Raw genomic sequence first — 22,988 nt, forward strand, 5'->3', positions numbered from 1 at the left:
TATATTATATTAGGATTTTGATTGTATTATTCAAAATGGAATCACCAATTGCCAACTGTTCGTATCTATATGCTTTTTCCGTTTAATTCTATTTAAAATGTGTGATCCTTTCTCCATAAAAACAGTTTGTGTAATTTATCTTTTTAAATTGATACATGCAAAATGTGACCAATCGTCTTTAGAGAGAAGGAGGCCTGTGTGCTTCCCCCGTCACTCTACGGCGGCCGACTGACGCGGCTGGCTGTCACTGCAGAATCAATAGACTCTGGGCACTAGAGTGTACCCGGAGTCTATTGCACATGTGCAGATCGTGGAGGAATGGCGCAGCTGCCATTTTCCCGGCGATTCCCTCACAGCGTATGAGCAAAATGCCAGTAAAATGGCCGTGGCGGCTATTTTCAGGCATTTGATCAGCGCTGGGAGGACCATACGCGGGAGCTCGGAGAGGTAAGTTTTACGTAATATGGGTGCAGGGTGTGCGGTGCGGGCCCCCACTGTATCCGGGGGCCTGTGTGCACCGCACACCCTGCACCCATTATAGATACGCTTCTGGACCAATCCGATTGTATCAGCAGGAAACGGAACACATGTTTTGTTTTTTTTACTGTCCATGCTAAAGAAAAGAGCTGCTGTTTGCTAACCTGTACTGTGATAATGGATGACTCTTCTGTTGGTAGATGTTGGTGGTGTTCAAATCTGCCCCCATTTTAAAACGTGCACTGAAAGTGAAACAGGCTATGATGCAGTTATATGTGTTAAGACTACTGAAGCTCCAGACCAAGTACCTTGGAAGACAGTGGAGGAAGAGCAATATGAAAACTATGTCTGCTATCTACCAAATGGTGCGGCACAGAATGAATGATGACTGGGCCTATGGTAATGGTGAGTGGGTATCATGATTTCAGCTGTCTTTGTTATATATTTTATGTTAATCTTTGAATCATGGGCATACAATTACTCTAGAACAGTGGTAGGCCATTGGTGACTCTGAGGCCACATGTACAGGGGCACAGAGAGGGGTTGGGTGGGTGGGTACTAACTGCCCGGGCTTGCTGGAGCTGCCCAACACTGCAGTGGTAGACTTCTCACTGCTGTCTCTGCCTGCAAAAAGGTGTTTTTCTTTCTAAGGGGACATGGCTACGTCCATCCTGTGATTAAGCCACTCCCCGGCCTCGTCTGGCTCTCTACGGCCCTGAACATGTAAACCTGGTTATCAGGATTCATTGCTTGATTTCATAATATGATTTTATTTTATTTAAAATGTTTTTGCACATACACAAGACATTAGAAAAATTACCACACAATAATAACAAAATGTAAACATTGCACAACATCAATTCGCTTTTATTGTACACAATTCTCACCAATTATCACAAACAGGATGCAAAAAAATTGTCTTCAATTGGTTCTGCCCTCCTTTATTAAATATGATCAAGTATCAGCAGAGATAATTAGAACAGTGCTTAGATTCACAATGCATAGGCTAACAAGACACTACTCGGACACCCACAGATGGCAAGTGAATCAGATTAATTTATGAGGGCACTTTATGCTATCATAAACAAATTATTTATGTCCTACTGTTGAAGTGACTAGGCAAATCCACGCAGGAATAGTGGGAGATTGGGAACCATCAAACAACGTGCAATGCAGACCTTTGCTAACATACACAAGTAATTCACATAAAGTTTAACATTAAGGGAGTCCCCAATACCATTCCAAAAGATACATATGTCTTGGTGGAAGAGAGGATGCAAATGCCCATCCTAATGAAACAGTTAGTGACAGCAGACAAGAATTGTGATATTTTCAGTCAAGCTCAGATGCCAGACGTTCGCACCATACTCCATACTTAAAACAGCTAGTAGTAGCCCCCATTCACAAATGTAGTAACCCTAATCATCCACTCTTTGAAGAATAAATATCTATTTTCTGTAATGTCAAGGAGGCAGTTGCCCTATGGGGTTACACCAGGAAAAGATTCCAATCCTCGTTCTCCAGCACTAAAAAGTCAACCTCCCACTTGTCTCTGATGGGGGTCCATACTTCTGTGATGGATGGGGGAATGGGGGTGGTAGATGTATGGCCCGCATAAGACCACGCAAGCCATCTCCAGCACAGTCATGTAGTAGGAATGAATAGCTGATATCACCTTATCGGTTTCTCCATTGTGACAACTCTTGTAGTCTCTGGGTACCTGTAAGTGGTGGGACACCAGCAAACTGCATTGAGAGAGCATGCTCGAGCTGGCGTTACAGGTAAAAGAAAGCTGGGTAACCCAAAGTACAACTGCAGCTGTTTAAAGCTCATAAGCAAACCTATTTCATACAACTGTCCCAAAACCATGACACTATAGTGATGCCAAAGCCCCCCACTTTCCCCTATACCCCTATTGGCCATCAACACTTCGGATTTTAAATAACAAAGCTTAAGCGTCGTGGCAGAGTATAAACTATGAGATGAGAACAAAACAATGTAGTACAGAAAATGCACAAAAACAATTAATGCAAACAACAAACCAACCATGACAAGGAGTGAGGGTGAGGACGGCCAGTGTTAACCCATGGAATTAAGTGAAAAGGATGTATTGATATGTGAAAAAAATCCTGTTTTCTCTTTAATTACATGGCAGACTCTGGAGACATCCCACAGGTGTCCTCAAGGGAGGGAATGCTTCTGAGCTGTGCAAAGCACCTTTTGCTCAAAGCTCGTTGCAAAAGTGTGTACTGAAGGCCAGGTACTCACCCTGTACATCTGTTCAGCAGAAGCACCATACCTCACTGCCCATGAAGCTTTCACTCTCCTAGCCGAGTCTGCTCCAATATCTCAGGCACTGGTTTGCCCACTGTGGAATATGCCTAACTAATTACAGCTGCGGACCATAATCTGTTTCAAAAACAAAATGTTCAAAACCAGCTCTTCATTTGTATGAGCACTTGCACATTCAAACAGTGAAGTCTCATCACTTATAAGTCAGAGAAATGTAATGCATAGATTTTGTTTCCCCTCCAAACCAGATTTATCATTTCTCAAACAAACGAATCATCTAAGTAAGCCATTATCTTTATCATTTTTGTTCTTAATACTGCTATAACAGCAATCCATTTGGTAACACTCTTGGTGCCATGGAAAACCAGAACGGAAGGGCTTGAAATTGGAAATGAGATTGTATTGCAAATCTGAGGAGGAACTGATGACCCTTCCACATGGGAACATTGAGATAGATATTGCTGATATATATTGATTCCAAAAATGTATTTTCTTCCTTTCTGTAGTCTTGTGGGACAGGCACAATGACGCCTGAAGTTAGCATGGGCACAAAAGTTCTTTACAGAGCCATTTGTTTTAAGCTGTCTGTGAGAAGACCAATGCCGAAGAAACACTTGGGCAGTGGACCTAAAGGATGACAGTTCCTCTTACTCACTCGTCTGTTGTGGTCAAGAAACACCTGTCCCTGAATGCCAGCCGATGGTCTCTTACTGTGAGATCCCCAAGTGGGAGAAATCCCCGTCATGCGGAAGTATTGTCTCTAGGTTTGGGAGCCTGGTGTCTGCCGACCCATGCCTGTTTACCTTTAGTCTTACCTCCTCCACGTGGTGCTGAGAATTTACTTTTTGGAGATGCTGGTTCCTTCTGCCCTGTGGGATGGTAGGACTGATGTTTTAGCGACAACAGCTGAAGATAACATTTTCTTTCTTTCTTAGGTCCAAATAGGACGTCGCCACCAAATGGAAACTATTCAAATGCTTTCTTTTATTTTGAGTCAGCCTCCCAATAGCTTAGCCATAGGGTGCGACAGGCTGCAATTGCTTAAGCCGATATTTAGCAGAGGGTCTAGTGAGAGAGCATGATTGAGCTTTATACATAATATATAGGTGCACATGTGAAGCTACCAAGAATAAGCTCCATTACGTCACATTCCCGGTTTTATACTACCTGGTTTGTGACTCTTTTTACTTTATATAAGAGATGAGATGTGGTTTATCTAAACATTAATGTAATGAAAGCCAAGTCATATAATGATGATAAGAATTTTAACTTTTTTAACCAGATATAAATCTTAATACTAATAAGGTAGAAATACACAGAAGCTGTAAGTGTCATGGGATAGCAGTATATAAAGGTAATGGTAGGTACTGTGACATCTTGGAAATGCCTAGACCTGTATCAGTTGTAATCTGACATTTTGTTAGTTAGTTTTAACACCGGCTAGGCTGCTCATAGCAAGGTGACATAAATTAATGGAGTTCGAACGGGGCATGATAGTGGGTGCCCGACGGATGGCACATTCCATTTCCGAAGTTGTGCAGACATTCAACATTCCTCGATCCATAATACCTCATGAAAGGCATTACCAACCACAGTGGCCGACCACGGGTGCTTAATGATCGTTACCAGCGGCATCTGGCCAGAATTGACCTTGGTAACAGACAAGTGACACTGACTCAATTCACATCCACATTCAATGCATACCAGATGCATATCCAGTAGGTCAGTACAGCGTTCTTTAGCTTCCATGGGATATGGAAGCATAAGCCCCGCCAGAGTGCCCCTATTAACACTGCGACGCCGGACACAGCTCCTCACCTGGGCTTGTGACGTCGCAAATTGGACCGGTGAAGGCTCACCGATGCCAAGGCTTTTGTAGTGTGCTTGATAAATGACCACACCTGAAAATATATTTGCTGCCTCCATTCTTCTGCATGTCACTTATCGTAATCATCTAATACCGTCTCTATTAGCATAATGCCAACCTAAGTATACCCATAAACTATTATGTTGCCAGCCAATTAAGTAATTTTAGACTAGCAGCTTTGAAAAGGTCACTATTGCCACACAAAATTTGATTTGATGTTGGATGCTCAGATGACCATTACATCTGACAGTGTGTACTATCATTCATTATCTGGCCTATATAGCTCTCCTCTATAGGACCCAGAGCACTGAGCAGATGAGTATGCCCATGCTGGTACATGCTGATAATAGTACACTAGCAGAGCACCACTTACGTTCAGGGCCGCCATTACAATTTCAGGCCCTGGTATGAATAGAGGAATTTTTGCCTATGAAGGTGGTGTTACCACACAATGTTGGGGTTGTGGCTGTGCCCCTTTTTCAGTCCTTAATACTTTGTACCCCTGCAATATGTCGCCCTAGATGAATGACGTTTCTCGTTTACTTGTTTAAATGCTAATCCTTTTCTAGGGTATTGGAAAAAGGAGAAGTTCTGTTTGTGGAGTTCTCGCTTAAATGTCTTGTTAAAGATAAAAAAGCAACAGTTGTACTAAGACTCGCATATGGTACCCATAGGTGTCTCTATAAACTTCCCCCAGCCCTGGCTGTCTTGTAGGGGCCAAAAGTAGTGAAATTGTTGTAGCTGTCTAGTTTAACTGAATCCATTCATCTAAATACTTTAGGATTCCTGGGTTCTATTAAAACAATCAATCTAAGCTACATTTTTGTAATGGGGAGAAACTGGATTCTCCCGGATAACCCAGATCACTAGGGCTGCCTGTGCACACACGCTGCCACTACTTTACAATGTTAGTTTTGCTAACTTTGGTCTTTTAGAGTATTAAATATTGAATTAAAAAAACAAATGGTAACATTGGTTTAATTCATGTTAATTGTGTATTACAACTTTGCATGATATAAATATGTGCCATTCCATTAAAGCTATTTTTTTATTCATTCCATTAGATATGGATGCTAGACCATGGGACTTCCAGGGCGAGGAATGTACCCTGCGGGGAAACATTGAGTGTTTCAACAGCCGGAGATATGAGAAGAACCCCAATTGGGAGTTTGCCCCGGTAGATAACTGTTTGCAGAGCGTGGTGGGGCAGAGGCTTGACCTGCCGGAGGACTTCCATTACACTTATGAGCTATGGCTGGAAAGAGAGGTGTTCTCTAAACCCATTCAGTGGGAGGAACTTCTGCAGTATTCATGACTAACAAACTCACTGTCTGAGTGTTATATGCTGCTGTTTTATGTACAGTACTACAAGTAACTTGCAAGAGTACAATGTGTGCAAATATGTATGTCTAATATATATGAATATTTTTAGAAGTTGATGGCAAGACCAGTACACTGCAGGGTTCCTCTAACAGAGCTTTGCAATGTTTACCATCAGCTACTCACTAACATGGTGTTTAATGTGTGGCTGTCACTAAACACTGCATGCAGGTCTCTGTCAGAGGAATCCTGCAGTCTAGAAATCATGATCACTGCAATGAATTCATATGAGGTGCCATAAATACTCTGGTTGAAGATGGGTGATTTAATGTTTTGTAGCAATGAGTATTATAAAGTGTTGTTGCTATATGCTGACTTTTTCCTCGCAGCTAACTGACTCTTCCATTCAGAGCCCTCAATCTGCTATTTGTATAGGATGATCATTGATGGAGATGGGTTTTCCCAGCAGTTGACAATACCTTCAGTACCTGTGAGACTTTTTACACTGGACAGTATTTGTAAGCATACAAAAATGTAAGATGTATCAGACCTGACATTTCTCTGTATTTAAACTGTTATGGAGGATTTTTGTATCAAAATGCGTATTTAATTAACTTCATGCATTGCATTGCTTCTGTGTCTTTTTTCTTTTATAATTTGCTTATATTTATTTTTTTCCTTTTATATTGTGCGATTTAAAGGAGATTGCTCACACAGTGTATTCTCCCTAATGAGAATGTACATGGACATACTCCTTTCAGATCCCCTCACACTTTACCTCTGGACACTGTTTTCTGTCAGCTCCACAATCCCTCCTGTACCAGGTGTCAGTCACTCAAGGCTGTCTGTCTGCCTTTTCCAATACACAGTATAGCATATTAATAATTAGTGGCTCTAGAGAAAGTTTTTGAGACAGAAGTGCAAAACTGCAGGTAAAATACAACATATTTCTGATTTTCAAAAGTAATTCTATTTAATTTTTTTATCGCTCTGACACTAAGGGGGGGAATTTAGTTGTTGTTTTTTGAGCAATTCAATTGTTACTCCTTTTGGGCACGAATACCGGTGGTGCCCATTATTTCTGCTTGTCCCCTCCTGATGAGGTGAGCAGAAACATGCAAAGTGGCCAGCTTTTACGCACATTTTCCTTTTTGCCCGGTCTATTTGGGTGCGAACAGCGCGAGAAGGGAATGGGTATGAAATCCCGGCAGGTGGGATGCCTGCTGTCAATATACAGCATCTCGATGCTCAGGATCCTGACAACGGTCGGGTAAGTATACTTCCCCCTCCCCCCTCCTCCCCCTAACCCTCTGTTTCTACATCCTACCACTAACCCTCCCCCCACCCTATCCTAACCCTCCCCGTTAGTGCCTAACCCCTCCCCAGTGGTCCCTAACCCCCCCTCCCCTAACCCTCTCCCCCATGACGCCTAACCCCCCCCCCACCTGCTAACCATTCCCGCTATACTCACATTCAGCATCCTGGCTGTTGGGACTCCGGCATCAGGATGTCACCACCTGTCTGTATTCTGCCGCCGGTCTTCTAGCCGGGTAGTGGCATTCCGGCGCCGGGATTTCTTCAGCCGGGATGCCGCACGTCGGGATTATAACTACATCGCCGAGAAAGGAATGGGCGACCGTAATATCTAAAGGTGAAATTTTTTGCGTCCTTGCTACCGGTTTCTTATAATAGAAAATAAGAGCATACCACTCCTCACTTTCCCTAGTAGCTCATTTCAATGGTTGCGCTTCTGTGCTTACATTCCACCAAATGTCTATATTTATAAAAATTCCAGGCAAAATACCCTCCTATTCTCAACCCTGTCACTCTTGTCCTGTGTACAAGTGCATCTGTAAAGCTGGAAGCACGCTATAGGACACTGATCGGAATGGTATATTCTACACATTGTATAGTGTGTACAAAGCTTAAGTCAAGCACTCCTCCATCCTCTGAATAACTAGCATTATTTTTTGCAGCAGATTGCACAGTAAGGCATGTGCGATTATGAATGCTTTATAAATAAGATTATCAGAGTCTGTATGTGTCTAATAGAAGCTGATTGACTATAAAGGTGGGTACAGACTATACGATATATCATGCAGTCTGGGTAGTTTCCAGTGGTGGACTTTGCCTAGAGGCTGCAGTCCCCCAAGTAAAATCCACCACCTCAGTGTAGTCAGTGCAGTCCGTGACTACACTGTGTGACTGGCAGTGGCTTCCTATTGGAAGCTCTACCTGCCAGGCACATATACAAGCAGTCTCAGGGGGAAGTGTCTCCTCCAACTGGGACTGTCAGTCCGAGCTGGTATTAGCAGATAGCGGCTTCCAGGAGGAAGCCGCTACTCTGCCTTTCCACAAGCCCTAACCGGCTCGCAGGGCCGCAGACGGTGCAGCCCTTTGGATGCCTGTGGCATGCGCCGGTCCCGGCACCTGACAAATCGATTGTACAGGCGCCGGGACCCGGCCAGGACAGGAGCAGTGGGTGAGTAATTGCACCCTCCATCCCTCTTGTTTTCAGCGTCAGCAGCCCCCCTCATCTAAGAGGGTAGGAGCCGCTGCTGGTAGTTTCGACCAGTCTGCACAACCATCGTATAGTGTGTACACCCAATCTACCGTTTACACTCCTCGTTTCAAATGTAATGGGACATTTGATGTGCTGCACATCAGATGTACGATGTGATGCACATTGTATAGTGTGTACATACGACTGCAGATAGGGCCTGATTCAGAGACATACCGTATTGCAGTATATGTCCTCAATAACCCATCTCAGTCAGGTGACCATAAAATACAGGTAACAGCCTTTTGCAAAAAGAGTAATGTCAATCATAGACTAGTAAAAAGCTATACGTCTATAGTCATTGGGTTTCTGAAATTCTATCTGGGAAGCCATAAGGGAGTTGGAGAGTTGATGAGGAATGGGTGATTAGCAGAGTGATGGTGCCTTTTGTTTGCCCAGCTTCCTGTTTGTTGGCTACTTTCTTGACTTTCCCCTCCTAGTGTTACGAAGTAGAGAAGGTGTCTGTGTGGCGCTGTATGGCTTATTGAAGCTAGATGTATGAGGACACATCTGTACCTCCAGTCACAATTCTCTGGTTAGGGATGAGGTGTACATTTATGGAGCCTGTAAGAGCATATCAGGAGATTGGGAGCAAATTGTTACTATCTGTGATAAAAATCCAGAAATCTCTACAACAGGATGCCAATGAGACTTTACTGCCCTCTTGTGGTATTGATAGAAATTTCTGGCAGTAGAAAATATAATAAATTATGCATTTGCTAACCAACAAATGCAAAGTATAAAACTGGAAAAGTTCTCTTCAGTAATTGGAGGGTTGTTGGAATTGTTGTTGAGCTAAGGTAAGTTTCCCTGACTTTGCTTCTGGAGTAAAAGAAGTAAATAGCCACTTGCTGACGGGACGGGTGGTGATAAAGGGAATTTAATGGTGACTTTGCCGCTGTCTCCTGGGCACATTAGAAATTACGCTTAATGTAGATGTGTATGCGATCTGCAATCAGGTACTATTTGGGGAGCCACAGTATTAGTTGGAAGCCTAAAGGTTTGGTATCTGTAGATAGGCCCTTTGTTAGGAGGTTCTCCCAGGTCTATGCATATGCACCCTTCACATTTTGTGGTGAGTACTTTCTAGGTGTGGTCAAGACAGGTTGTAGAGGGCTCCCAATAAATGGGCTTACAGTTTAACTCCTGGGAAGGTGCGGATACTGATCAACTCTGGTTACATTGGTGGCAAGGTAGGATTTGGTATGTACAGCAACTCCCATGCAACAATTATGGTCTAGAAATTGGAAAGAGGCAGACCCTGCTTGAGATGATTTGCGGTAAGTGGGTAAATTGTGGATTGCACTGGTTTGATGTGTTTTAGGCACAGAGGGCCCGATTCAGACCCAGTCGCAAGGCTGCGTTCGCACGCAGCCTGTTGATGTTTGCAATCTGTGCATGCGTACAAGATGCACTGCGATAGGGAAGCATTCGCAGCCAGTACACAGATGCTCCACAAGCATGACAGGACGTGCCGTTTGTGGGTGGTGACAGGGTGGCCGTTGGTAACAGGGAAGTGGTGGTGCGAACGCAGGCGTATCTGTGCATTGGAACGCCATTTCAGGGGCATACACGTCACATGGCTTTATTAAACACAGCAGCACTCGCGGTAGGGTATGGCCAATCACAAGTGGTGCGTATGGGTCCGATGTCAGCTGATGTTACAGATTGTTTAATACACTTCCTGGAGATGACGTATGTTACTAAGGGAATGTGGGCGTCTTGTGTCAGGCTAGAGGGTGTCTAATTTCATACCGTGTTCACACTGCAAAACATAGTGGGTGTGCTAATGTCCTGCTAGTGATCGCGGGATTTGCATACTTTGCGGACGCCTGCGTGCGAACACAGCCTTGAGACTGGGTCTGAGTTCCAAGCAAATGCTTCAATGGCTACTGAGCTGAGCCATGTCCCCAAGAGTTTTGTGTTCTCTGCTTTTTAACTAGAGCCCACCCAAACTTCTGGGATCCGAGCCCCGGTTTGGGTTTTCCCGCCAGACTCTGATTCTAAAACAAGGCAAAACGTCCTCGTCCCGGTGTCTGATCTCTCGGATTTTGGATTTAATATAAGTCCCTCCCACGGTGATCCAGCTCCCATTTCACACAGGACCGCCAAAAGGAGAGCACTACCAGGGCAGCTAGAAATTTAAATAATAATCAGTAAAGAATCAGCTATAAAAACATTATATTGGTGCACAGCCCAGAGCTCCTAAGGGCAGCACAGGGGCAGTAACCCTTGGTGCCCAGTCACCCTGGTATTTCTATTTTTTTTGTTACTCCTGTGTCTAGTGCCTACATTGAAGCCCAGAGCACCATATAGGGCAGCATTAGCCCTTGGTGCACACTGGTGGTTTTTGTTACTGCGTGCCTAGTTTACATTGAAGCCCAGAGCTCCTCCTAATACTAGGCAGCATTTTGTGGTGCACAGCGCACGCTGGTGCCCACAAAAGTAATTTGTGATTTTGTCAAAATCTAAAAATTCTGCTTAAGTTATTAAATTAACTTCACTAAGAGACATACCGTTGTCTGTTAGAAACATTAAGGGATGCCTTAGAAAAATGGAGCTTGGACTCTACTTAGGATTTGTCTTTTCTGATAACTCCACAAATATTGTGAGAACACTACAGCTGGGTGAACTCGAAAACACATCTCATGTTTTGCTCACACAATCAACTTAGGCAGAATTTTTAAGAAATTACAGTGGCGTGCAGGAGATGCTGTCTGTGGGCCGAAAAATGTTGAGACTTTTTCGCCACTCAACAACTGCATGTAGAAGATTGCAGCGGCTGCAAGAAAAGTTAAATTTGCCATGCCACCAACTGAAGCAAGAGGTAGTAACAAAGTGGAATTCCACCCTTTTTATATGCTTCAGCGAATGGAGGATTAGCAACAAGCCATCCAAACCTATACAAGAAGTTATGACATAGGGAGATTAGGGGGAATGTATCTTAGCCCAGCACAATGGAGAATACTATTTGTGTTGTGCAAAGTGCTGAAGCCATTCGAAGTAGACACCTGTGAAGTGAGTTCAGACTCTGCTAGCTTGAGTTAGGTGATTCCACTAATTAAACTTTTGGGAAAGCATCTCGAGAAACTGAAGGAGGAAATGAGGCGTAGGATAGATATTATATAAAACAAACAGAATTTTGCACTCCACTGAAGGGATAATAATACTTATACAATAGTATATTGTGCACCGGGCTTAATATTACCCTCTTTCTCTTGTTCCAAATAAATGTTCTTGTTTTCCAACTGTCAGAAAAAAATATCTACAAGGATACAAAAACAAAAGAAACACAAAAAATCTTGCGATGTCCAGGGTGAAGGCAAATCGCCATGAACATCGGCACGATTGCTGGTCGTTTAGGTGTGTACCCACCCTTAGGCTTTTAAAGTTGGATTCTTTCTTTGTTTAAAATATATATTGCAAATTAGTAATAGATTTGAGCACAGATTCTCAAATTCTTTTCTCAGGATCCCAAACAGTGCATGTTTTCCAGGTCTCAGAAGTGAAATCAGCTCCACCTGTGGATCTTCTTTAAAATGTGTCAGTATGTAATAAATACACCTGTGCACCTGCTAGGTGAACTGGAAAACGTGACCTGTGTTGGGTCCTGAGGACTGAGTTTGAGAACCACTGGATTAGATCAATAATAACCAATAAAAATGTTTGTCTATGCAAAACAGAACATCCCCAATGCTAAATTCAAACTTCCTTCCTTCCTTCTCTTTCCCTGCCTTTCACTACATACATATACTACACCTCCCTCGGGCCTCTGATCTTGTTTTTGAAGAGTGAAAACATTCTTCATTCAACTTTCTATATAGTGTTTGACACTTCCATCCTGTCTGTTGAAGTTGAACTGTCACGGTGTTTGTAACGCCCACTGCTGTCACTTAGGTCAGTCAGCCAGCTAACTCTGTGCAACCTTTTGGCCTTAGCTGAATGAAAACAATATTGTGAGCTGTAAGGCGGTCAAAATTTACTGGAAATTTACAGGCCTAAATTATGATTTTAGCTGTTTTATCATTTAAAAAAAAAAAATACAGATGCAAAACCTAAACACAATGAGGGTGGTTCTGTAAAACCTAAACACATAAGTGAACCAGATCCAAAACCAAAACATGGGGGTCGGCGCACATCTATACTATACAGATTACCTTCTATATTGTTGCATTTTTACATGCCCTCCAAAAGGAGAAAGAGCAGCCATTATCATGTCTTTTATTTAGGGATTTCTTTCAAACATGGTTGATTCTCACACTACATATACTGGTTTACTGTACAGCAATGGCCAAAAGTTTTGAGAATGACACAAGCATTGGTTTTCACAAAGTTTGCTGTTTCAGTGTTTTTAGACCTTTTTATCAGATGTTACTATGGTATACTGAAGTAAAAGTACAAGCATTTCATGAGTGTCAAAGGCTTTTATTGACAATTACATTAAGTTTATGCAAAGAGTCAATATTCGTCCTGGCATGTTCTTAATCAACTTCTGGGCCACATACTGACTGATGGCCACCCATTCTTGCCTAATCAATGCTTGGAGTTGTCAGAATTTGTGGGTTTTTGTTTGTCCACACGCCTCTTGAGGATTGACCACAAGTTCTCAATGGGATTATGGTCTGGGGAGTTTCCTGGCCATGGACCCAAAATTTCGATGTTTTGTTCCCCGAGCCACTTAGTTATCACTTTTGCCTTATGGCAAGGTGTTCCATCATGCTGGAAATGGCATTGTTCATCACCAAACTGTTCTTGGATGGAGAAGTTGCTCTTGGAGGATGTTTTGGTACCATTCTTAATTCATGGCTGTGTTCTTAGGCAAAATTGTGAGTGAGCCCACTCCCTTGGCTGAGAAGCAACCCCACACATGAATGGTGCCAGGATGCTTTACTGTTGGAATGACACAGGACTGATGGTAGCACTCACCTGTCCTTCTCCAGACAAGCATATTTTCCAGATGCCCCAAACAATGTGAAAGGGGATTCATCAGAGAAAATAACTTCACCCCAGTCCTCAGCAGTCCAATCCCTGTACTTTTTGCTGAATATCAGTCTGTCCCTGATGTATTTCCTGGAGAGAAGTGGCTTTTTTTAGCTATCCTTCTTGACACCAGGCCATCCTTCAAAAGTCTTCACCCCACTGTGTGTGAAGATGCACTCACACCTGCCTGCTGCCATTCCTGAGCAAGCTCTGCACTGGTGATGCCCCGATCCCGCAGCTGAATCAACTTTAGGAGACGGTGCTGGTGCTTGCTGGACATTCTTGGGCACCCTGAAACTTTCTTCACAACTATTGAACCTCTCTCCTTGAAGTTCTTGATGATCCGATAAATGTTTGATTTAGGTGCAATTTTACTAGCAGCAATATCCTTGCCTGTGAAGTCCTTTTTGTGCAAAGCAATGATTACTGCACGTGTTTCCTTGCAGGTAACCATGGTTAACAGAGGAAGAACAATGATTTCAAGCTCCACCAAAGCTTCCAGTCTGCTGTTCTAACTTAATCAGCATGACAGAGTGATCTCCAGCCTTGTCCTCATCAACACCTGTATTAACGAGAGAATCACTGACATGATGTCAGCTGGTCCTTTTGTGGCAGGACTGAAATGCAGTGGAAATGTTTTTGGGAGATTAAGGCCCTGATTCAGAGCCGGACGCTCTGAATCAGGGCGTTTTTTTTTGGGGGGGGGGGTTTGGAGCGGCCTCCCGGCCGCTCGCATAGCTGGTGTTGACCACCCACAGCTATCGCGAGCGGTCAGGATGATGGTCGCAATGGTCAAGACTATCGCGACCATTGGGCTTGCGGCGAGACCCTTGTGGTAGGGTCTCGTGGCCACAAGCCCCAGAGAGCTTCTGGCTCTAATAGAGCCGGAAACTCTCTCACTAACATCACTGGTGATGTTAGTGGGGCCACCCACAAACGGCAGGCGTTCGCATGGGAATGCCTCTGTTTATGAAGCCACCCCCACGCCACGCCTCCAAAACGGTGCGAGCTGTCGATCAAAATCGACAGCCGTCCCCTTTTGGTGCAAGACCCGGAGCAAGGGAGCGCCCGTCGCAAGCCGGGTCTCGCGCATGCGCATGTCGGAGCCGGCTCCGGCATGCGCAGTGGCCTAACATCGATACACTCGCTCGCGCATAGCGCTTGCGAGCAGGGCCTGAATCAGGCCTGAAGTTCATTGTCATGGCGAAGAGGGACTTTGCAATTAATCTGTGCACTCTTTGTGAAGAATATAGCAATATGGCACATAGTGTGAATTATAGTTTTCATGTAATAGGTTCATAATTAAAAGCCATAGAATAACTGGATTTCTAACTGTGAGGAAAGTGTGAGGGCAGGAAAGCTGACTGCCCTTATTAGGTCATGTGTCCGAAGTCCTGTTACAGGTTAATGAAAGGATAACAAGCAGTAAAGATGCCAAGCTAACAATTTGACATGTAAATGGAACCTAGCTCTGTATGTTCCTGCAAAGGCCTTTTGGTTAAGTCACGGAACTAAGAGCCCATCTGTGTGTTCATTCAATTATGGTAATGTTGTCACCAGGACATGTAGATTGCTCAGCCCTTTGTGTTTGCAGCTATAGGAAGCAAACACTGTGGGTTGATTGGTTTTTGAGACAAAACTGATGTATCAATGATAGCTGGAAGCTTGGAAAATCATATACACATAACTGGAATCAACATCCAGGTTGGGTGTGAGTCACAAATCACTGAGATGTACAGTTTCAAAGATATGAGATCTCAAGAATGCACAATCCCAAACACATGATATCTACACTCATATAATAGCTAAAATAAGGACAAGTAAGGAACAACCCATATTTTAGGTAGTCCTTCCACAGGGGAAGTTATTAAGGATTATTCAGTTTTAAATTTAAAGGGATTTAGAAGTTAGCTGGGAGGTTCTTGGCCCACAATTATCTTAATCCACCAATGAGAGACAACTGGGATGACATCATCTAATGGGCCCCATACATTTGCAATGGATTGTCGCGATGCTGTAACCGCAGAAATCCAACATGTTGGATTTTCACGATTTGACTATCACGATCAAAAAATTATCGTGATTGTCTAATAGGGGACATGTTAAAATTCAGCGATCCTGCGACGGATCGCTGAACATCGATGGTGGGCGGTCGGCGTTTCCACCCGGAAATGCCGGCATTTCCCATCGCATTGCCGGATCTCGACAATCAGTCACTGATGTTTGGACACCTTTAGGTGTGATGCTCTGCTGATAAAAAGATTTGAAGTTCTGGTTTCAAACTGAGGAATCAATGTCGCATTGAAGTTTAACCTGCATTTCTACAGTTCCTTCTGGGGCAAATTAGCAGAGCTTTAATTTGTAAGTCCTCCTGTTTATTTTAAATTGCTGTAACCATTATTTTCTTTCTAACATTCTTTTTAATCACTGTACTCCTTTTTGTAAATAAAGTATTCTTTATTAGTTTATTTCATATATGCTCTGAAACCTAGTCTTTGAAGAGATTATTAGTCCGCTAGGGTGACGCTACATCTATTGTTACTGTAAGTACGGGAAGCAGAGGGGCGGTCTCAGTGGACTGTGTGGTCATCTGGGCTGCCGAGTCTGTGCAATTGGGGGGAGATAATGTAATGACTGTGCTAATTGCTAGAAGCAGGAGGCATATATTTTGTTCTTCGGGGGGCTTGCCACCTAGCAACAGCATGTGGGTTAGGCAGCAAGCCTCCCGAAAAATGCTGAGGCAGAGGAAAGTGAAAGAATTTTCACTTCCTCTGCCTGCAAATAACGCGGCGCACGTGCCTGCGGGTCCCGTGCACGCTCATGTCACGTGCACGCCCGTGGTCACGTGGGCGCGCGCCTGAGCCGTGAATTTAGATTTTTTTTCTGTCAGCGCTGACATGGAGGACACACTATCTGTCTCTGTCACAGACTCACTACAAACGTCCTCCGTGGCTGGCAGTTATAAGGGGAAAAGAGCCCTCAAAAGGGCAAGAGCTTCCCCCTCTACTTCATCCTCTTCAGAGGATATTCATATTAAAAAGAAAAAACCTTTTCCTGTCAGCAGTTTTGACACTTCTGATTCTTCTAACTCTGAAGAAGAAAAATCTCCTCAGCACTGTGACAAGTCACCTTCCTGTTCAGGGAAGTCACCAATCCATAAGAAAACAGGTAAAAATAAAAGATAAGTTTAGCCCCATGGGGACCTGTTCAGGTGTCATTCCCCAATTCCCTGGAATTGTCTGTAGCAGACAACAGCATAGTGCTCGGAGCAAGCACATCACCCCTCCCCGTAGCTGGCAAGTTACCTCTGCCCATAGCCGACACCACAAAGGTACCCGCTCTCAGCATGTGGGGTCACCTGACAGTTGCACTCTTCCCATAGGGACCGTGGCCACTTCTCGGTAGACTGGGAATCAGAGGAAATTACCAGAACCTCCGCCTCATCCAAACGTGGTGAATATAGCGAGATTCAGATGGCCAGGGTTGCTTTAGCGGGAAAAACATCGCCCACTAAATTATACTCCACACACTGGGCCTTAAAAAGTTACTCTGAGGTCCAAAAATTTGCCCAGTTGGCATTTAGAGCGACACTTGTCAAAGAAGATGAGTTGGTGTTACGATCCTACACAGATCTACCAGACGTACCGGCACTGTTCGCTCCCAATATTGACCCTGCCCTAGCCTCCATAGTGGGAAAAAAGAGGCACAATGATTCCACAGACCGCACCATGAGAAAAATTCAATATAAGATAGCCGACGCAGCTGGCCCACTGCTGTTTGTATTAGATAAAGCAGAGAGAGAAGGGGAATCCAGCGTCTCTCTGGAATCTCTAGTGGCGTCCAAGCTCATAATAGGCCAAACGTTTAACTACATCACCAACACCCGCAGGTCCAGATGGTGTTACTGGAGCAGGACTCGCAGACCTAGCGCCTAAATCATTTGAATTCCCTAACCTTACTGACGCAGACCTCTTTGGCCCTCAGTTTATAGAGGAGGTTAAAATAAGACATAAGGCAAGGAAGTCCTTCTCAGACCTCAAAAAAGTAAATGAGCCCTTCAAGAGGCCCTTTCTTCAAGGGGATCGGACTTCGCGAGCCACAGGTTCGACCTGAGACTTCCAAGAGGAGAGCCCAGAGAGGAGGCTTCGTGCACGATCCAATGATGCCCCAAGAGGATCGTACACTTGAAACAATGCCAAGAGAGGCCGTAACTACGGTAAGTTCACCCACTTCTCGACACATAACTCTCAAACAATCATATCTAGAGTGGCAGAAGATTACCACAGACAAGTGCTGAAAACAATCCGTTCAGGGTTAAACCTCCCTCTAATTTGTTAAACCTCCCTCTAATTCGTTTTCCACACCAAGCGGGTCATATTCCTTGTCCAAGGAATTGCAGTCCTCAGTTAGACGAGGTACTGACTCCAGCCCTCCAACAGGGAAAAATAGAATTGGCAGATCAGACGGCAAAAGGCTGGATAAGCCACTTATTTCCCATAATAAAGCAAGATGGTTCTATAAGACCGGTATTAAATGTCAAAGCTTTAAATCAATATTTGAAACAACACACTTTCGCATGGAAGGTATTCCAGACATTCCTTACCTCCTCACAAAAGACTGCTTCTGCGTAAAGATAGACCTGAAAGAAGCTTTCCATTCCATATCAGTTCATCCGAATCACAGGCGTCTCCTCATATTTTTTTGGAGAGACACCTTATTCCAATGGACAGTTATGGTGTTTGGCCTCTCTTCCACTCCTTACACCTTTACAAGGCTCATGAAAGCCGTAGTGTCCCACTTGCGTCAGCAAACCATTCAATGTATCATTTACCTAGACGACATACTACTAGTACACTTAGACCACGACACCCTACTAAGACACAAAGACTTGGCCCTTTCCCTACTAACAGACCTGGGATTCATAATAAACACTCAAAAGTCAGTGTTAACTCCGACCCGGAACATAACATTCCTCGGTTTCGATCTAGATACCCATTCTTTCTCCCTGGCAGTCCCTCTTGAAAAATGGCTAGATACGAAAGAGTACATAAAAAGAACTTCCCAGAAGCGCAGATTATCCCTCCGCTCTTTAGCAAGGATTATTGGAAAAATGATTGCTATATCCCCTGGTTTCAGACATGTGCCCTTGTCATGCAGAGAGCTACAAACGCACCTAAGATCTCTACTTCACGCCCACTATTCCTGGACGGACACCATTTTCCTCTCCAGAAGAGTAGAAACAACTGTCGAAGTGGAACAGTCTCCCTGTACCTTCTCCTTGCCCACTCTTCGACCCAACACCCCTTATGACGATCACGACAGACGCATCACTAAAAGGTTGGGGAGGTTTCTCTCAAGAGAAAGCAGTCAGGGGCACCTGGTCTCCCCAAGAATCCAGTCTCTTCATAAACGTACTAGAATTACGCGCAGCAAAACTTGCTCCAAAAGCCCTAGTTTCTGAGCACATGAGAAGGGTCTGCATCCAGCTATGCCTGGACAATACGACCGCGGTGTCATACACAAACAGAATGGGGGGTACCAAATCACTGTCCCTATGCAAAGAAGCATTAGAGATCTTGGATTGGGCAGTCCAAAGGGACATAATTTTACTGGCAACCTACATCCCAGGAGAGCTCAACGAAATTGCAGACTCACTATCCCGAGAAAGAATCTCCCTGGGATCCGCAGCATTGACAAACCAGGTCTTCCTAAAAATAATCCAAACATTCGGGAACCTAGAAATAGACCTCTTCACCAGCCCCACAAATGCTCAAGTTCCATGTTTCGTATCCAGAATATGGACAAAAGGGGTATGGAGAATGGATGCGATGTCCTTCCCTTGGACAGACCTGTCTCACCCCTATGCCTTCCCACCCCCTGCCCTCTTGAAAGTCCTACAGAAAATCAGGGAGCAGCGAGTACCCAGTATTGTGGTAGTATATCCAGTATGGCCATCCAGGGTATGATTCCCCCTGATCAGCCAATTACGCATTGGACCCAAGATTCCCCTGGGGTTATCCAAGGACTGTTTCCAGGGAACCCCAGACATTCTGGAACCACTTCCCCAGTGCATGTGGATGGCAATATTACTAGGTTGCTAACAGATCCAGCCCTAGCATCCCCCACAAGAGCCCTAATCAATGCATCCTTAAGACCCCGAACTAGAGCCAGGTATGCAGCAATAATTAATGAATTTGACCACTGGCCGTCCCAAGGGTCTTTTTCTAACCAATCCTCTCTACTACATTTAGCCTTAGACTTTTTAGCCTCTAAATACCGATTAGGCCTAGCATCGGCCACCATAAATTCATATGGTTCTGCCTTAGTCATCATGATCCCAAACCTAACAGATAATAAACTTTACCTACGTCTGTTAAGGGGTATCTGCCTCTCCAGGTCCATACAACCTAAGTACTCCCTTATGTGGGATATCGAACCGTTCCTCTCTGCCCTAGCCTCTTGGGAGACAGAGAACAACATTACCCTGTTATCCCACAAGTTGGCATCCTTGCTCGCTTTAGCGATAGCAGCCAGAGGGGCCGAATTAACCCTTATACATATCTCAGACCCATGGTTATCACGGACTCCTACAGGGTACCATATCATTCTTAAAGGTCATACAAAAACGTTTTCGTTCAATAGCCCAATAGTAGAATTCGATTTGATACATGACACTTCAGAACCTAACCTGTGCGTGGTTTCATGCTTATCATCTTACTTGGCCCTCACAGCACCAATAAGGGATAATATCACACAGCTATTAATCACTTGCAGGAAACCATTTCGCCCAGCAAGATCCTCTACTATTAGAGGATGGATTGTGACATCCATGAGGGAAGCTGGGATAGACACTGACCCACTTCAAAAGTCATTCCTTAACGGGAGCTGCCGCAACAAGAGCAGCAGCTAAAGGAATGCCCCTACACTCAATCATGCTAGCAGCAAGGTGAGCTTCGGCCCGTACCTTGGAGACCAACTGATCTACAAAAGATCGAGTTTCTCAGAGCAACCACCAGGTATGTGGTAGTCTACCCACATGCTGTTGCTAGGTGGCAAGCCTACCGAAGAACAAAACACTAGTTTGCAGGAATCTATGACCTGCACACTGGATTTGTACTAGGGAATAGGATTGCCATCTAGCAACAGCTCCCACCCTACCCTCCCAATTTTTTTCTTACTCTCCTTTGCTAGGTCTGTTGTTTCCTCTGGAGACTCTCACTTGACTTTGATTAACCTTACCTTTCTCATCCTTAAGGCGCAGCAAGGGACCCAAAGAAGCCTCAAGCAACAACCAATAAAGAACCGAAGTAAGCCGGTACTCCGGACATGATTTCCTGCCTAAATTTGGAACAGCTGTTCCCCGTCCAGTCCAGAATCCACTGTTCAAACCATTTTTCCTTCTAGGAAATCATCAGTTACAGTTCAATAAAAATCGTTCTTGTTGTGAAGCATTTACGGTTTCATCCTTTTTATTTTCCCTTTCAAACAAAGGTCAAAAGGTCAAACAAAGGCATAAGGTACCCGGTTTACCTTCTCCCACACCATTATAATCTGTGGACTGAATTGTCATCAGCGAGATTCCGAAAAAAACTAAATTCGCGGGCTCAGGCGCACGCCCACGTGACCGCGGGCGTGCACGTGACCTGCGGGCGCGCGCGCCGCGTTATTCACAGGCAGAGGAAGTTAAAATTCTTTCACTTTCCTCTGCCTCAGCGTTTTTCGGGAGGCTTGCTGCCTAACCCACATGCTGTTGCTAGGTGGCAATCCTATTCCCTAGAACAAATCCAGTTTGCAGGTCATAGATTCCTGCAAACTAGTGTTAACTGCGTGGGAATCTGGTTGCCCAGCCTGCGCAATTGTTGGTTAGATAAGGGACCGGTGGCCGTTTTCCATCGGTGGTGGCAGTATATAAGCAAGGTATTTGTATCACGGCGCTCTTTCTATAGCAGAGCGCCGTGATACAAACGCCGTGATATACCCCCACATCAGGGGTATTTGTTGCAGGTCCCTGACACTCTTCTTGACATTCTGGAGTATATGCAAATTGCCATCATAAACACTGAAGCAGCAGACTGTGTGAAAACCAATACTTGTGTCATTCTCATAACTTTTGGCCATGGCTGTACATACTATACATACAGAGCCTGATTCAGACATGTACACTAATGCAATCGCAGCTGCTGTGATATGCAAATGTCGTAGACACCAAGAAATGTATTGAGATGCCCATCGGGGCCATTACAAATCCAAGCAACTGGGTACACATACACAGCCGCCGTTGCAGATCATTCGAAAATCAGCCATCTGAGTAGCCCTATGGTTGTGCAGAAGGGGCGCCTGAATTGAGACTTTGGAACCACTTTATCCGCATACGGAATTGCAGTTGCAGACTGAGACACGCAAAGTAAATGGTCGAGATACACCTGCGTTTGTGCCACCACTTCCTGAACGTCAATCACTTTGCAAATAAACCCTCATTGCGAGCGGCATCGCTAAGGTAGCTTGGCACGTGCGCAGTGCAACTGTGATGCACGCAGGGCCGGTTCTAGACATTGTGGAGCTCAGGGCGAAAGTTCACAGTTGCGCCCCCCCCCCCCCCCAAAAAAAAATAAACTAAAAAAACTAAAAAAATTATTTTTTACATGGCGTTCCTGCGCACGCGCTTCCGGAAAGGGGGCTTGTCCTTGTTGAACATCCCCAATTCATCACACTGTGGGGCGTGCCCAGCACTTATGAAGGTGCTGGGCTCCCCCAAGCTCTCCCCTAGTGGCGAATAATTGCCATGCGCAGTAATGCGCCTTACACAGTATGTCTTACACAGTAATGCCCTTTATAAACACATTATACCACATACAATAATGCCCTGTATAACACATTATGCCACATACAGTAATGCCCTGTATAACACATTATGCCACACGCAGTAATGCCCTTTATAACACATTATGCCACACTCAGTAATGGCCTTTATAACACATTATGCCACATGCAGTAATGCCCTGTATAATACATTATGCCACATACAGTAATGCCCTGTATAATACATTGTGCCACACACAGTAATTTCCTTTATAATACAATATCCCCAATTCAAATTACGCCACACATTAGTCCCTTATTCATGTTATGACACACAGTAGTGCCCCTTTTACACAATGCCCAAATTAGTGCCCCTTATACACAAGGCCCACAGTAGTAGTGCCCCTAATACAATGCCCACAGTAGAGGTGCCCCTTATAGAATGCTCACAGCAGTGGTGGCCCTTACACAATGGCCCTGGTAGTGGTGCCCCCCATGCAGTGCCCTCAGTAGTGCCCACAGTGTTAATGCCCCCATTGGTAAAGTCCCTTATAGTAGTGTCCCCATTGGTAATGCCCCCAATAGTTTTGCCCACAGTAGTAATGCCCCCTATAGTAGTGGCCACATTAGTATGCCCAAATTAGTAATGCCCCCTATAGTAGTGCCCAAAGTAGTAATGCCCCTATAGTAGTG

The 22,988-nt window shown here is 44.5% G+C and overlaps 1 protein-coding gene and 1 pseudogene across 2 annotated transcripts in view; both read left to right on the forward strand.

Annotated features, from left to right (window-relative positions):
- Positions 1-6,584, forward strand: part of STRIP2 (striatin interacting protein 2) — a 149,304-nt gene extending 142,720 nt beyond the window's left edge. For both annotated transcript variants that reach the window (XM_088468667.1, XM_088468668.1), the window contains exons 20-21: positions 678-882; positions 5,701-6,584. In XM_088468667.1, the coding sequence (XP_088324793.1) occupies positions 678-882; positions 5,701-5,951 (456 nt within the window). In that variant the 3' untranslated portion in view covers positions 5,952-6,584. The remainder of the gene's footprint in view (positions 1-677; positions 883-5,700) is intronic.
- A 9,809-nt stretch (positions 6,585-16,393) lies between these two features.
- LOC148529118 (uncharacterized) lies at positions 16,394-20,807 on the forward strand (annotated as a pseudogene).
- Positions 20,808-22,988: the final 2,181 nt, after the last annotated feature.

The sequence above is a fragment of the Taudactylus pleione genome, unplaced genomic scaffold (assembly GCF_031769625.1).
Source record: "Taudactylus pleione unplaced genomic scaffold, aTauple2 ptg000086l, whole genome shotgun sequence".
NCBI lineage: Eukaryota > Metazoa > Chordata > Amphibia > Anura > Myobatrachidae > Taudactylus > Taudactylus pleione.